At 39.6% G+C, this 14,507-nt stretch overlaps 1 protein-coding gene across 1 annotated transcript in view; it reads left to right on the top strand.

The window, feature by feature from the left end:
• The first annotated feature begins 6,546 nt into the window (after positions 1 to 6,546).
• Positions 6,547 to 14,507, top strand: part of ANKRD50 (ankyrin repeat domain containing 50) — a 46,025-nt gene continuing 38,064 nt past the window's right edge. The window contains exons 1-2 of the mRNA XM_007999748.3: positions 6,547 to 6,828; positions 8,035 to 9,308. Coding sequence (XP_007997939.1) covers positions 8,797 to 9,308 — 512 coding nt within the window. The 5' untranslated portion in view covers positions 6,547 to 6,828; positions 8,035 to 8,796. The remainder of the gene's footprint in view (positions 6,829 to 8,034; positions 9,309 to 14,507) is intronic.

The raw sequence follows: 14,507 nt of genomic DNA, 5'->3' as shown, positions 1-14,507 counted from the left end.
GTATTCAGAACTTACATAGCATTACTGAGACAATGTGCCTCCGATTTAGACTGCTTTACCCTCCCCTCCCTTCCTCCCTTCCCCAGCAATGGAAATTCCATTGTTTTTTTTTCTTTTTATTTTGAGACGGAGTCTCGCTCTGTCACCCAGGCTGGAGTGCAGTGGCACGACCTCCGCTCACTGCAAGCTCTGCCTTCTGGGTTCACCCCATTCTCCTACCTCAGCCTCCCGAGTAGCTGGGACAACAGGCGCCCGCCACCATGCCCGGCTAATTTTTTTTGTATTTTTAGTAGAGACAGGGTTTCACCGTGTTAGCCAGGATGGTCTCGATCTCCTTACCTTGTGATCAGCCCGCCTCGGCCTCTCAAAGTGCTGGGATTACAGACGTGAGCCACTGCGCCTGGCCACCATTCCATTTTTATATAAAACTTTGCAGGTGAATTGAGAGGGGGGCTTCTGACTCTGGTATTATGAAGCATTATGCCGGAGCCAGATGCTTTTGCATGTCTGGAAGTAACAAGTGGCTGTCTAATAGGCTAGACTCAGAGGCTTCCTTGTTGATGAAAGGTTTCTAATGAGATAAGGAGTATGTAATAGAAAGAAAAGACATTTGGTAATAAGCATGCATTCTCATTCAGTCTATATGACTTCAAAAATTCATTTAACCTTTATCTCATTTCTCTAATTATTTTGCAAATGGATAATATATGTATCAAATAAAACCAGGATAGTATAAACAAGGGCATATTGTTTCATTTCTCCAGAGCTATATCATTTGCAGAAGTTGGCTAGATGTTGGCTGGGGCAAGAGTGATCAGAAGAGTTCCCCCCATCACCCTGCCCACTGGGATGCTGAGCTGGGCCTCTCCATCTCTCCATGTGATCTCAGGGCCTCTCCCCGTGGCTGCCTTGTGAGGCCCCTCTGCATGGCCTCTTCAGCAGGGTAGCTAAATTTCTTTAATGGTGGTTCCTACAAGTGAGCATGCCAAAGTAGGATGCAGAAGCTACCAGTCCTCTTCAAAATTAGACTTGGACCTGGCACACTGTTACTTCTGCCACATTCCAATGGTTAATGCAAGACCAGATACAAAATGAAGTGACAGCTTAAGGACATGAATTCCAGGAGGCATGGCTCACTGGGGGTACCTTTGGAGTCTAGCTACCACAGTGAGTGGGAAAAAAGGCATAAAATCATAGGCTTCCTTTTTTAACAGTGTGGAAATCTACACATTTACATAGAAAATAACTGTAGGTTGGTATTTTCAGTATGTTTGTAAAACAGCAATAATCTCTGACAGGGCCCTGTGTTTCATAGTTAAAACACTTGGGGCCTGGTGCACTGGCTCATGCCTATAATCTCAGCACTTTGGGAGACCGAGGCGGTGGATCCCTTGAGTCCAGGAGTTCAAGAAAAGGCTGGGCAACATGGCAAAATCCAGTTTCTACTAAAAATATGAAGATCAGCCAGGTATGGTGGCACATGCCTGTGGTCCCAGCTACTCTGGAGGCTGAGGTGGGAGGTAGCAGTAAATCGAGATTGCGCCACTAGACTCCAGCCTGGGTGACAGACCAAGAGCCTGTCTCAAAACAAAATAAAAACCACTGGGCATACAGTGTTCCTCAATCAATTTAGTCTAGATTTGTGATTCCAGTTACATTTTTCGGACAGAATAATTTTCAAAAACAGAAAGGGTTTAATCAGTATTAAATGAAAATAAAAATATATTTTAACACTCCAAAGGAATGATCATATATTAAGCTGACTGGAGAGCACTAATAAGAAATATAGGCACCTAGGTAAGATTGCCTAGTCGGGATATTATGAATTACCTCTTGGTGGCCATTTACCACCTAACAGAAAAAAACAAAGCAAAACTTTCTGAGAAGTAACCACCACGACATAGGCTTCTTGGATCAGCTGTGGTACACGCTGTCCCTGCCCACATCATCAGTACAGTTCCCTGGAAATGTATGTAGGACGGGAAGTGTGGTATTTACAAGAGCCTCTGTGGCCTTAGAAAAATGTCTTATAAGATGTGTTACTCCCACAGACTCTTTGTTTAATTTATTTTTATGCTTTCTAGTAGATAATAGTAAACTTCCAAACTAATACAATCTACCCTCCCGAGGTTACCAATGCCAAGGCATGCAAGTTTATCAAGTAACAAGAGACCTGGACAAAGAAAAAATAATATGTGGTTCTACAAAACAGAGAGTCTCAGGACAGTAAGTGAAATAGTATCTCTCTTTTGCTTGGGAATCTGTCAAATGAATAAATTATTTGCAGCAAAGCAAGTGATTAATATATCTAATGATTCACCAAAATCTAGTCAAGGACGCATAGTAGACATAATTGAAAGTTTACCTTCATGTATGACATTGAATTATTTTCAAATTAATGTAATTACATGTAATTATTGTTATTATTGCATGTGACCATATGACTGACACAGGCCTCAGGGATATAACTTACTACTAAGCCACTTTCAGCTGTTCTTGGATATTTAAAATATAGTTCAAAGAATACTTCATGGAGGGTATTTACTGGGATCTGAGATTTGATGAAAGGGTGAGATTTGATGAAAAGGTGACTTTGTGGTTGGCATGAGGAGGTCATTTAAACTACATATGGACCCATAGAAGAAAAGGTAGGAAAAAGCAGTTCTGGGAATCCAATAGAGGAGCATGTTAGAGAATCCTAATTTGCTTCTTTAAATTTCTTGCTGCATATTTGGGGTGAATGAGAATATGAATTTCAGATCCATGCTGTCATGTGTATTGTTGGTGTAATTTTGGGGTCTACTAAGAGTTTCTGCTTTATCTAGGCACATGGGAAAAAGTGAAGGGTAAAGGTGAATCATTGTAACTAGTCACCTAGTAACCACAGCCAATGAGTCTTTATTTCTCTTCACTGGTAATTCTGCAAAATAAATCTTATTTGGAGATTTGTTTAATTCTTTGAAGGAAAGGCCTATATCTTACACGTTTTATGAGCAACAGCTATTTTCAGGCTTGTTTTCAAGGACGGGAATGAATACAGCTGGCAATAATTACCTTTAAAATGTAAGGCTTAAATAAGCATTCTTTTAAAAGAGTATTTAAGAGGGTAGCCACAGTTGGACATTCCTATCATTATGCCTCCCATGTCAATCAAAGTTTTTCTATAGTCTAGGTCTCCATAAAGTCCAATGAACATAACTAACAAAATGTGAATTTATGTAAACATAACACTGTTATTAATAGTAGCATTACAATAATCTGGTATGGTTTGGTGGACCTTCCTTGTTTTATTTTCAGCTTCTGCCATGGGCTCGTTAAATAGTATATGAGATGAAATAAACAGAGTTCTTTAAATTTGTGGGGAAATCTGAAAGGCTGCCAGTAATAACTCTTTTCCAGATTCAAAGTAACTATTCGTTGAAGGACAGTGTGCAGTGTGCTAGCTGAAAAAATAAAATATAGCTTGATATGGGTGGTTGATACATAAACATATACATATACACACACACATACATACACATACACATACACATACACATTCATATAATACATACCAAATCCTGGGTTTGGTAGTAATCAGAGAAACTCTTAAGGCTGCTGATCCTGCCAGACACGTGGTATAGCAGTTCAGTGTGCCCTGGCTTGCTGCAGCTGCCTTCCACATGCAAGAAGCCACCAGAATGCCACTTTTGAGAATCAGTAGTAAATGGAGAAAATTACATGTGAGGTATATCTAAAATATGTGAAGTGGAGATTGACTTATCCTGTAGTAGAGTGTACAGCAAGTAGGCTGAACACTTTTTATACAATGCACAGAGTTCTTTAAATTTTAAATTTTAATATGTGGCATAACTTGAAAGACTGCCAAGGATAAAACATCACTTTGTAAATAAACCTGGGTGACTTACACAAGTTAATTTAGAGGACTAAAATAAGTCCTCTAAATTTTCATAGCCTTTCATGTAAAATCATTGGAACTCGAAGATCATAGTATTCAACTTTTGCAGCTTTTAGGTATTGTTATAGTTATTACAGAGCTTGCAAATATAAAGAAACTGAAATTTACCTCTACCAAACAAGGAACTGAATGTACTGTATGATGAGAACACAGACATTATAAAAGACTTAATTTTTGAAATTTATAATTGTGATTTGGAATATCTCAACTTGTGGAATCTTTGGATGGAGCTGTTGCTTCTAACTGGATGAAACCATATTTTGTATCTAAATGGATTAAAATTGAGATGACCTAATTTTGTAGTATTTAAACTTGATTGAAACCATCAAAATAAACATACATTTTCAAAACTTATATGATGAGCTTTGTTTTGTAAAAATACTTGTTGCACAATATAACTAAGTGAGCTTTAAAAAAAGACAACAGCTAGGAAAAGATTTGGACTGAAAAATTTGTACATTTCAGTATAGAAAAATTAGAATGAGAATATATTTTATTTAGCAGTGTATTTTGAGCTTAATATGTATCTCACCATTTAATTTTCCATTTAAAACATTATAGTCTTCAGAGAAGCATTCGTTAAAGCTGTCAGTAATTTCAAATTTATGTGAAACTGTAATGGTTTCAGGAAATTTTATGAACAAATTAAAAATAAGAAAGGCCACATTGAAAAAAAATGCATTCTTTGGAAAAATATGAGTATATGGTATTGGAGAAAATACAACTAAGAAACTGATTAAAGTATGTAAATATGTACTAAGAGTAAGTATTCTGCTTATGCCACGTTTAACATTTAGGTAATTGATAAAAAGAAGTTTCATAAAATTGTGTGTGTGTGTGTGTGTGTGTGTGTGTGTGTGTATGTCACTGTTAAGGGTTTTCTATTAAAGAAAGCAAAAAGCAATAAAAATAAAATGTGAAATACATTTTAAAGCAAAAAACATAAAATTCTAACTAAATAGGTCTGAAGACTGATTACAGCTTAGTTTCAGCTGATGTTATTTAAAACCGCATTCCATGACAGTGCTTAGTTATCATAAATGAGGCCCACTAAACAAAAAGTTTCGGTAACTTTTCTATTGGGCAGAAATTATTTTAAATATCGTGTTAGCAAACGGCTTAATAGAAATGATAACGTGATATTCTTATTTCTCATTTAAATTTTCCTGTAAACATAATATTTTACACCCATGAAACTGAAGGAGTCAACCTATTCAATGACAATAAAGCTGCGTGGCAAACAAGCTAAGTGGGAATTAAAACAGCTTAAGCAAAAATAAATTAAAATTGTAGCTTTTTAAAAATCAATTTTCATCCCCCTAATTCTGGAGAATTTATACTCTGCCTCTTCTGCTTGTGGTTTAGGAAAGAAGCCCAAAATTCAGGGTACATGTATTAAAATTAAATTAAGATCAGTAAACCTCAATTGACACGAATAAACAACTTGAAAGAGTAATCACAAATACGATCTATTTGTTTACCCATTTTTCTAATTGTGATAGCTATACTATGAAATTCCTAAAACCAGATGGGAGACTGGCTTAATATTTTGGCAAATAAACACATTCAAGTTAATGAGGAATGGGAGATAGAGCACTCTGGATTTTAGCATAAACAATTAAAATAGAAAGATGCTACATTTCCTATTCCATCAGTTAACGGTATACTTATTTTCCTGGCAGAAATCTGGAATCTAAGTAACTCAGGTCCAGTGAGTGCAAAAAACTGACATGCTTAGTCCAACAGGCCCCTGTGAGCAGGCCCTCTAGGGCATTTCCTGACGCCACATAACCATGGACCTTTCCCCCCTTTAGTGGACGCTGCGGGTGATCAGGCGGCCCTGAGGAGCAGGGGCCTGAGACCCAGTCAAGCCTGCTGTCAACCTCCCTCTGATGGAGGCCACGTCCTTTTCATGAGGCTGTTAGAAACGCCACCTTAAACTCCCACTATTTCTATTTTTGCAACATTCTTCCCAGTCCTTTCCTTCCTTCCCTTCGTCCCAGCCAAAGTAAAAGCATCCCTGGAATTTAATGGACCGAAAGGAGACCGGACGACTGAGGGGTAGAACGGGGCCTGAAGTGGCTTTGGAAGCAAGGGGGTTAGGGAAAGACCAGAGGGAGAGGCAAGAGGGTTGAGCAGAGAGAGGGAAGAGGCAATCTCCCCCTACCCAACTGCCCCTCCCAGGAGCAGATACGGCCCCAACAGCCGGCGAGTCCCACCGGCCTGGAAGACAAAGGAAGGATCAGGGCCCAGTGCTGACGGGGAGGGTGGGGGCAACGACTCGCGTGAGCTCGGGGACGTGAGAACGCAGCCCCCGCCCCGTTCTCCGCCTCCCCTGAGAAAGGCGGGGCCCCCACGCCGCCCCGAGAGGTCTCCCCGCCGCGCCGGCAGCGGGTCCCAGGCAGCCGCACACGCCCAGGCACGGGCTGCCGCGGGAGGGCGCGGTGGGGGAGGGGAAGGACGCGGGGGAGGAGCCGGCGAGCAAAGAAAGGCCGAGCGGCGGGGCGGGGGCGGGGGCTGGGGCGGGGCCTGGGCCGCTCGGGCGGGGCCGCGGAGCGGGGCGGGGCGGAGCCGGCAGGCCGGGGGCTGCCTGAGACAGTCACTGCCCTGGCGGCGGCGGCGGCGGCGGCGGCGGTTGGCCGGTGGGGGCTGGGACGAGCACGACTGATTCTGCTGGGAAAGCTGGAACTGGCAGCCGCTGGGAGCCAAGAGGAGGATCCGGAGCTGGGAGCGTGCCCCGGGCCCGGCGGAGGAGGCGGCTGCAGTTGGAGTCCCGGGAACGCTGCTGGCGGCGACTTCTCAGCGAAGCAAGTGTCTGAGACTGAGAGTCCGCAGCAGCGGCGGCGGCCACGGCGGCGGCTGGGGCCGAGGTAACAGGGGGCGGCGGCGGCGGTGGAAGCGAGGCCCCTCCCTCGGGTTGGAAGCTGGGAGGCTGAGGCCGGGGCTTGAACCTGACCCAATCACCCACCCTCTCCAGCCTCGAGACCCAGATTTGCCCCCTTCCCTCGCTCCGCCGTCGGCCGGGTGGGAGCGGGAGCGGGAGCAGGGCATGGGGTGGGAGTGCAGAGGCGGAAGCCGACCGGGAGGCGACCCCTCGTCTGGGATTGGCAAGGACCTTGGTCACCCCCTCCCCCTTCAAAAGACACACCCCAGTCTCGGTGCGGGGCGGGGTGCAGAGGCGCTCCCAGCCTCTGGAAGGGCAGACCTCGGTGTGGAGGCTGCACCTTCGCTCGTGGCCTCTCCGAGGTGGCCCCCCTGTGGCTCTTCTGGGCGGTTCAAACCCAAGGTAGTGCCCGGTGCTGGGAATCCCGGAGTTCCTTTTGTCTGTCAGATGAAACTGGAGGCCGGACCTGTGGGCAGACACCCACTAGCACCGCAGCACTCTACTCTTTATTCTTTTTCTGTCTTGGAAGGAATTTCTCCCTAGCAGCCTTTTATCCGGCTAGAGTGGTAGATTTTATCTCTGACCTCCATCCTTGGCCTAGAGGAAGGAAGGATTCACATTTTACTTGTGTTTGATTTATCATTCGTATGGGAACAATCATCCTCCATCGTTTTTTTTTGTTTGTTTTTTTTGTTTGTTTTTTTTTAAAGCCGTTTCCCATCCAGCTGCAACCCTGGTAATCCTCCCCTAGATTTTTGCAAACTCTCAACAAAGAAGTGTGGCTGGAGGAGTAGACAGTCCTTGACTGACTGGACTGTGTAAGTTAACAGAGCTTCCTTAGCTGGCGCTGTTCTACCAGTCTACTGTGAATGAGCGTTTTGGCTGGAGTTAAGGGTGTTACTGTATGTGCATAAAGTATCTCCCCCCCTCCCTTGCTATAGTGAAGTTGCAAAAATCTTGGGTAACTTGATTAAAATGTGGCTGTTTGGGAAGCATAACAACAAGGAAGAAAAATGCAGAAAGGAGAATGTGATTATTTCAGGCGTTTTTGTCCAACTTTTTGAAAGTGCCAAAGGTGAAGCAGTGGATTTTTGAGATTACGTTAACTGGTACACTGCAACATTTATTGACCTTAATATGTTTTTAACATATGATATTTTGCACTGAGGTGTTTTTGTTTGTTTTATTTTAGTTACTTGTGGAAATTGTTGATTACCCGGACATCTTAAAACCAAGAAACCTGTGAACGGGTTCATTAAGAATCTACTGTCTTGAAAAATGCATTTTATGAATGCTTTGAATTAAGAAAGTGTTAACAGTGGTCTGTCATTTCTGCCACATAAGAAACTATAATCTGAAACAGTTCCCTGGCAGTTGCCCAGATGCCTGAAACTGGCAAGATCTAATACTCTGAGTGATCATCCTTCAACGAGAAATACAGAGCTACTTACATACTGTACCTCATACCGTGTAAATGTAATCTCTCTGATGCCATTTAATGCATTGGACCTCTTTTCTGAATCTAATTGTCAGATGCAGAATTAACACTTGGAATCTGGAGAAGTATTTTGTACAAATTGAAAGATTGGGTTTTTTCTTTAGTTTTCCAGATGTATTGTCTCATCTCTGTTCTTGAAACATCCACAATCACATAAACTCCATTTATAACCATGGAGTTATGTGATTCATTAAGATATAGGAAAAGCGATGCTGAGCTGTGGAATCAGGCGTTTCTCCCTCAGTTCAACTAATGCATAGACTGCTGATCAAGAATAAGGAACCAAATAGTCATGCACGTTCTGTTGACAGATGAACTCTGTGCTGTTGAATTTTACTGTAACTAGTTGTTACTCTGCCATTCCGAGTCAACTTAGTATGCAAGTTATGTCATAATGGATGGAAAGATCTGTGTTGATGTATCCAGACTCTAGCAAATGAAGATAAAAAACGTATTATGACTAATCCTTGGGAAGAGAAAGTCTGCAAAATGGCTCAAACCAGTTTACTGCAAGGGAAGCAGTTTTACTGTAGGGAGTGGGTTTTCCACAAGCTTCAGCATTGCCTCCAGGAGAAGAGTAACTGCTGCAATAGTACTGTCAATGCACCATCACTTGTAATGAATTCTGGGAATAATGCTAGTGGTGTCTCTGGAAAGGGAGCTGCCTGGGGTGTGTTGTTGGTAGGAGGGCCTGGCAGTGGCAAGACGGCCCTATGTACTGAACTCTTATGGCCAAGTTCACCTACAAGTTTGCAGAGAGGTTTACATCGCCAAGCTTTGGCCTTTCATTTCTGCAAAGCCCAGGACTCTGACACTTTGTGTGTTGGAGGGTTTATTAGAGGTCTAGTAGCCCAGATCTGCCGCAGTGGACTACTCCAAGGATATGAGGACAAGCTAAGGGATCCAGCAGTCCAAAGCCTTTTACAACCTGGGGAGTGCGAGAGAAACCCAGCCGAAGCATTTAAAAGGTAACAATAAAACTGTCATGGTGTTCAGATTTCTATGCTGAAATTAAATTAATTTTTAGTTGTAGTTTTTTTTTTTTTTTTTTTTTTTAACTTTGTGGGTTACTTTTACTAGTGCTGTACATTTGGCCTTAATCTGAAGTTATGAATATACCTGTTTACTTTGAATATCAAAGAAAGTAAAATCTAGGTTTTGGTATTGCACAGCATATGGATTAAAAGTGTATCTGAATTTTATTTAATAACAGAATGTTATTTATATTGCCTATAAATGGTAAGGGAAATTTGTTCTTGTGGTAGAGAAGCACATTTAGCTGTCTGAAAATAGGTTACCTTTTCAGAGGGTGAACTGAACTGAGAGTAGTTATCAGTATAGCATCTAGTATCTTTTTTTATTTTTTTCCTTATAGTAGTAGTATTTCTTTAAATAAGAAAGGGTTTCTTTAAAGGAGATTATTGGCCACTGAGAATCTGAAGAAAATTTGCTGAGTTTTGGGATTTATTCTCCCATTAAATAATTGAAAAGCTGAGTGATATTTTGAAATATGTGAATTTATAAAATAGGGAAAATTTGGGATCATCTTACTACTTTTACTTTTAGTGAGTGGTACAAAGAAAGTGTTTTTTTCGTAACTTCAGCTAAGCTTTTTTCCCATGGTAAATGGATTGGTCCAGGAAGTGAGCAAGTTGCTTTCCAGAGTGGTTTCAGATTCAAATCTGTTCAAGAAAACATAATTCCTTGAAAACATGTTTTTTTTTTTTTTTTTTTTTTTTTGCTTATCATGCCTCTGCTCATTGTAAAAGTAGCAGGCAAATTGTTAGTTTGTGCCTCACTTCTGCTTGAATTACCCATTTTGCCATAAGCTTTTTCTCTACAATAACATACTTAGCGGGCAAAAGTTTGTTCTCCAGATTCTGGTATATTGTGCACTGGAGGTTTGTGTGTGTGTGTGGGGGGGGTGCTCACCTCACTTCTGCGTGAGTGTGTTTCTAGGAGAGATTTGAATCACTCTAAAAAGAGTGATGTTTGTTTTTATGATACCCTCAAATCTAATGGGGTGAAATCTATAAATTTTGGAAGTAATATTGAAAATATTTAATAGTAATTACAGTAAACAGTATGTGTCGGTCGTTATTCTAAGTGCTTTACAAATATTAGATCATTTAATCCTCATAATAATCCTGTGAGGTAGTTACTATTCCCATTTTATAGATGAGGAAACTGAGGTACAGAGAGGCTAAGTAAATTGTTCAAGGTTACAGACTAGTAAATGGCAGGGCTGAGATTTTAAATGTGTGTGTGTGTGTGTGTGTATGTATGTGTGTATGTTTGTTAGTAATCTTAGAAATTCTTTGGAGGACTTGATGGGAAGAAGAGGGGTTTAGAAGGTTATGTGTGGCAAAGCTGGAGAACAGGAGTTGTGTCACAGTGTAGGTTGAGTGTGGGTTTTCAGATTACCCATATAGTGATAGAGGGAGTGGTATTCTAGAATGAGAGTTAGGGATAGTACAGAATTCAAATATGGGAGGGATTTATTAAAGTTAGCCAAAGGGATGTGTCTTTGAGAGGTGTGATACTCTTGTAGACTGTTTAATGTGTAAATTTAGTCCAGTAAAACTCAAGGCAAATCTATTATCTTTTGTTGTTAGCCATCAAAGTCACCGTTAAAACTGATAAATGTAAGCAAGTAACAGGAAAATATTTATGTTTTGTTTTTGACAAAAACTAAATCCAAAACCAGTTTTTGTATTATTACTTTTAACCTTTAAATTTCTGCTAATATTGATGATTTCTTATACAGACTTTTCCCAATTTATGATAGTTCAACTTAAGATTCTTTGACTTTAGGATGGTGAGAAAGCAGTATGTATTTAGTAGGAACCTTACTTTGAGTACCCATACAACTGTTTTGTTTCTTACTTTCAATATAGTATTCAATGAATTACATGATATATTCAGCGCTTCATTATAAAATAAACTGCGTTAGATGATTTTGCTGAAGTGTAGACTAATGTAAGTATTCTGAGTATGCTTAAGGTAGGGTTGGCTAAGCTATGATGTTTGGTAGTTTGAGAGTTATTATATGCATTTTTGACTCAAGATATTTTCAACATACAATGGGTTTATCAGGGTGTAATCCTATCATAGGTTAAGGAGCATCTGTATTCATGTGTGGAACAATTTAATAGTTATAGAAAGTTGAGAATGAAAAATCTGTTATTCACAGATTCACAAAGCTGGGGAAATTACAGAGAAGTTATTTACTTGATGCTTTTTAAATCCACTTTTCTTCAGTTTACTTCCTAGCTTTCTTTAATTTTTTTATGCCTAATGATAGTAGATAGAATACATAATACATGAAATTGTATGGCTAAATGGTAATTTGTTAATCACTAGTTCACGATAATTAAGGAAGAGTGAAAGGAACTTCATTTTAGTGAAACATTGCCACTTTCTTCCCTTCTGACATGGTATAGTATATTCTATAGTTTCTCAGATTTAGTTGTCACAGAATTTCTTCTGGCATTCATTAATTTGTATGACAAATAATGAGAGTGTTATGTGTTTTAAGCATAGTTCATCTGCGTTATTTATTAAGAACTTTCTGTGTGTTAGGTGGAATTCAGCTGGAGATAAATCAGGCAATAGAACAAACAGAATTCTGCCTTCATGGAACTCAAATTCTAACATTAGTATTTATCTTATTCATATAAAGAGAAATAACCATCAGAGTAAATACTTGTTATAGTGTTCATGAAACACATGAACATTTAGACATTAATAGAATTTGGTGATCTGCTAAAGGGAATGATGTGAAGACACATTGATATCTTTTTTTCATTTTTATTTTTCGTATCTGGTTAAAGTATAATACTATTGTTAATTTGTTTACAATATTTTATTTCTTCATTGCTGAAACTAAGTTAATGTTTATATTTTTACTTATTTTGCGAGCCAAAGGCTGGTTTCTTTAATTCTGCCTCCCCTTTTAGGGCTTTAGTGCAAAATTTTGTATATTTTGCATTGACTGTGTCTTTTCTAGAGTTAGTGTTAGAGGTGGACTCCTAGTAGCCCTATAATTGCAAAACATTCCACTTATTTTTGACAAAAAGCTCAAGCATCTAAGTTAGTGAGGGGTGGAGGGTAGTAGCATTAGGTTTTGTGACTGGTTTAGAAGATAGCTATTTTGTTCAACCAGAAACACCTTTCTGGACTTTGAACAGAAAGGTCATTTTGGAGATTTGAAAGGATGTGGTGCAGGGAAATACAAATTTTTGTTTTTAGTGTATGTCATTACCTCACTTTCATTTCTTGTTAACAGTCTGCAGGACCAGATACGTGATGTCAGTTTTCCTGTGTTGGGTAAAAATATTTTGTTCTGTGTAATGTTAACAGGAAAAATTAAACATCTTCAGGGATACCATGGCTTAAGTGTAAATGGAGTAAAATTTTCTATAAAGAATTAAAGATGAGTAACTCTAAGTTTTGAGAGTTTAATAGGAAATTTGTGCTAATGGTGAAAGGCAGTATGCCTTGTTAGAAAAAGAATTCAAACCGGGAGACCAAATACTGACATTTGTTTTGTGTGTCAAATGGGAATGTTTGAATATTCTTTCTAATCTTGCCTCCTCTGGGAGCATTTATGGATCTTCACTTATATCTGTTTAGGTTTGTAGCTTGTGTTGCAGTTTTTTGTTTTTTTTTGTTTGTTTGTTTTTTTGAGACAGAGTCTTACTCTATCCCCCAGGCTGAAGTGCAGTGGTGCGATTTTGGCTTACTGCAAGCTCCGCCTCTCGGGTTCATGCCATTCTCCTGACTCAGCCTCCCGAGTAGCTGGAACTATAGGTGCCCACCACCATGCCCGGCCAATTTTTTGTGTTTTTAGTAGAGACGGGATTTATTTCACCGTGTTAGCCAGGATGGTCTCGATCTCCTGACCTCGTGATTCTCCTGCCTCGGCCTCCCAGAGTGTTGGGATTACAGGCGTGAGCCACTGCGCCCAGCCGTATTGTAGTTATTTATGCATATATCTTGTGTTATCTTTCCTATTAGGCATATGCTTCTTCATGACATTATTCATGACTGATGAAATTTTTATATTTCCCATGGTGCTTTGTATATAGCACTTTGCATATAATAATTGTTAAATGACTGTCTTTTGAATGAGTGCATAATGCTACTTGCTTATCTAGAATATGTGTGAACCTAATTGAAAGAAGGCTGAGGCTCTTAAATAAGATAGGAAATTGAAATGTTACATGATTTAGGTCAGTTTTAAATGCAGACCAGACTGGTATAGTGATGATTAATTTATTAACCTACTGTCTGTTCTTTAGCATATATTAATATGGCATTAGTCCAGATAGTTTTAAGTGGCCAGATATCTATCTCCTGTCTCAACTGGCTCCAAGTATTTTTGGCACACTCAACAAAGGGGCCAAGAACAGAAGGGGGCTGGAATGTGCGCCTCCTTCTTACCCTCACTTGTATGTTTTCAAGGCAAAATATATTACATTCATAATCAATCTTGTATAACTAGTGCTATTTAAGATAACTGTCATTATCTATTCTTAAGTATTGTCAAATTAAAAGATCCTTCTAAAGTGCCGTTACTATTCAAATTTTAAATAAAATAATCAATATAATTTCATAATCAAAACTTTACATGTTTGTCTTTTAATCTAAAGATCATCACCTTTCACTGAATGTTCTATTGTTTCCAACTTTTAACTATATCCTTTCTACTTCAAGATACAAACTTCCTTTTATTCAAATCTTCTCACTTTTCCTTCTGAAAATCTTTTCTTTTTACTCTAGCTTGTCTGTTCCTTTTATATTTCAATCTAAGTGCTGCTTCCTTTGGTTCCTGGTACTCTTTATCATTTGCTGAACCACTCCTCAACCTCTAATCACTTCTGCTCTAATGGCATAACATATTGCTCCTGTTTGCATACTTAGAACTTTGAAGTCAGCCACATTCTTAGTTCTGTTCTGCAATCTAATTTATTGTTTGATAACTCAGATTCCTTTTAGACCAGAGAGAGTGAAGTGGTGCTCTACAAGTTGAGTATTTTGTTTTGTTTTGCTTTTTTCCTAATGTAGCAAATTTCGTATACATATCCAGATTTTTGCTTTTTCTTAAAAAAAAAAAAACTGGAAATTTTGACAGTACTGGGTTCTCATTCCTTTGAGGCAGTAAT

This window comes from Chlorocebus sabaeus, chromosome 7, assembly GCF_047675955.1.
Source record: "Chlorocebus sabaeus isolate Y175 chromosome 7, mChlSab1.0.hap1, whole genome shotgun sequence".
In the NCBI taxonomy this organism is placed as follows: domain Eukaryota; kingdom Metazoa; phylum Chordata; class Mammalia; order Primates; family Cercopithecidae; genus Chlorocebus; species Chlorocebus sabaeus.
The sequence above is the reverse complement of the archived record's forward strand: the minus strand, read 5'-3'. Positions and strand labels throughout refer to the sequence as shown.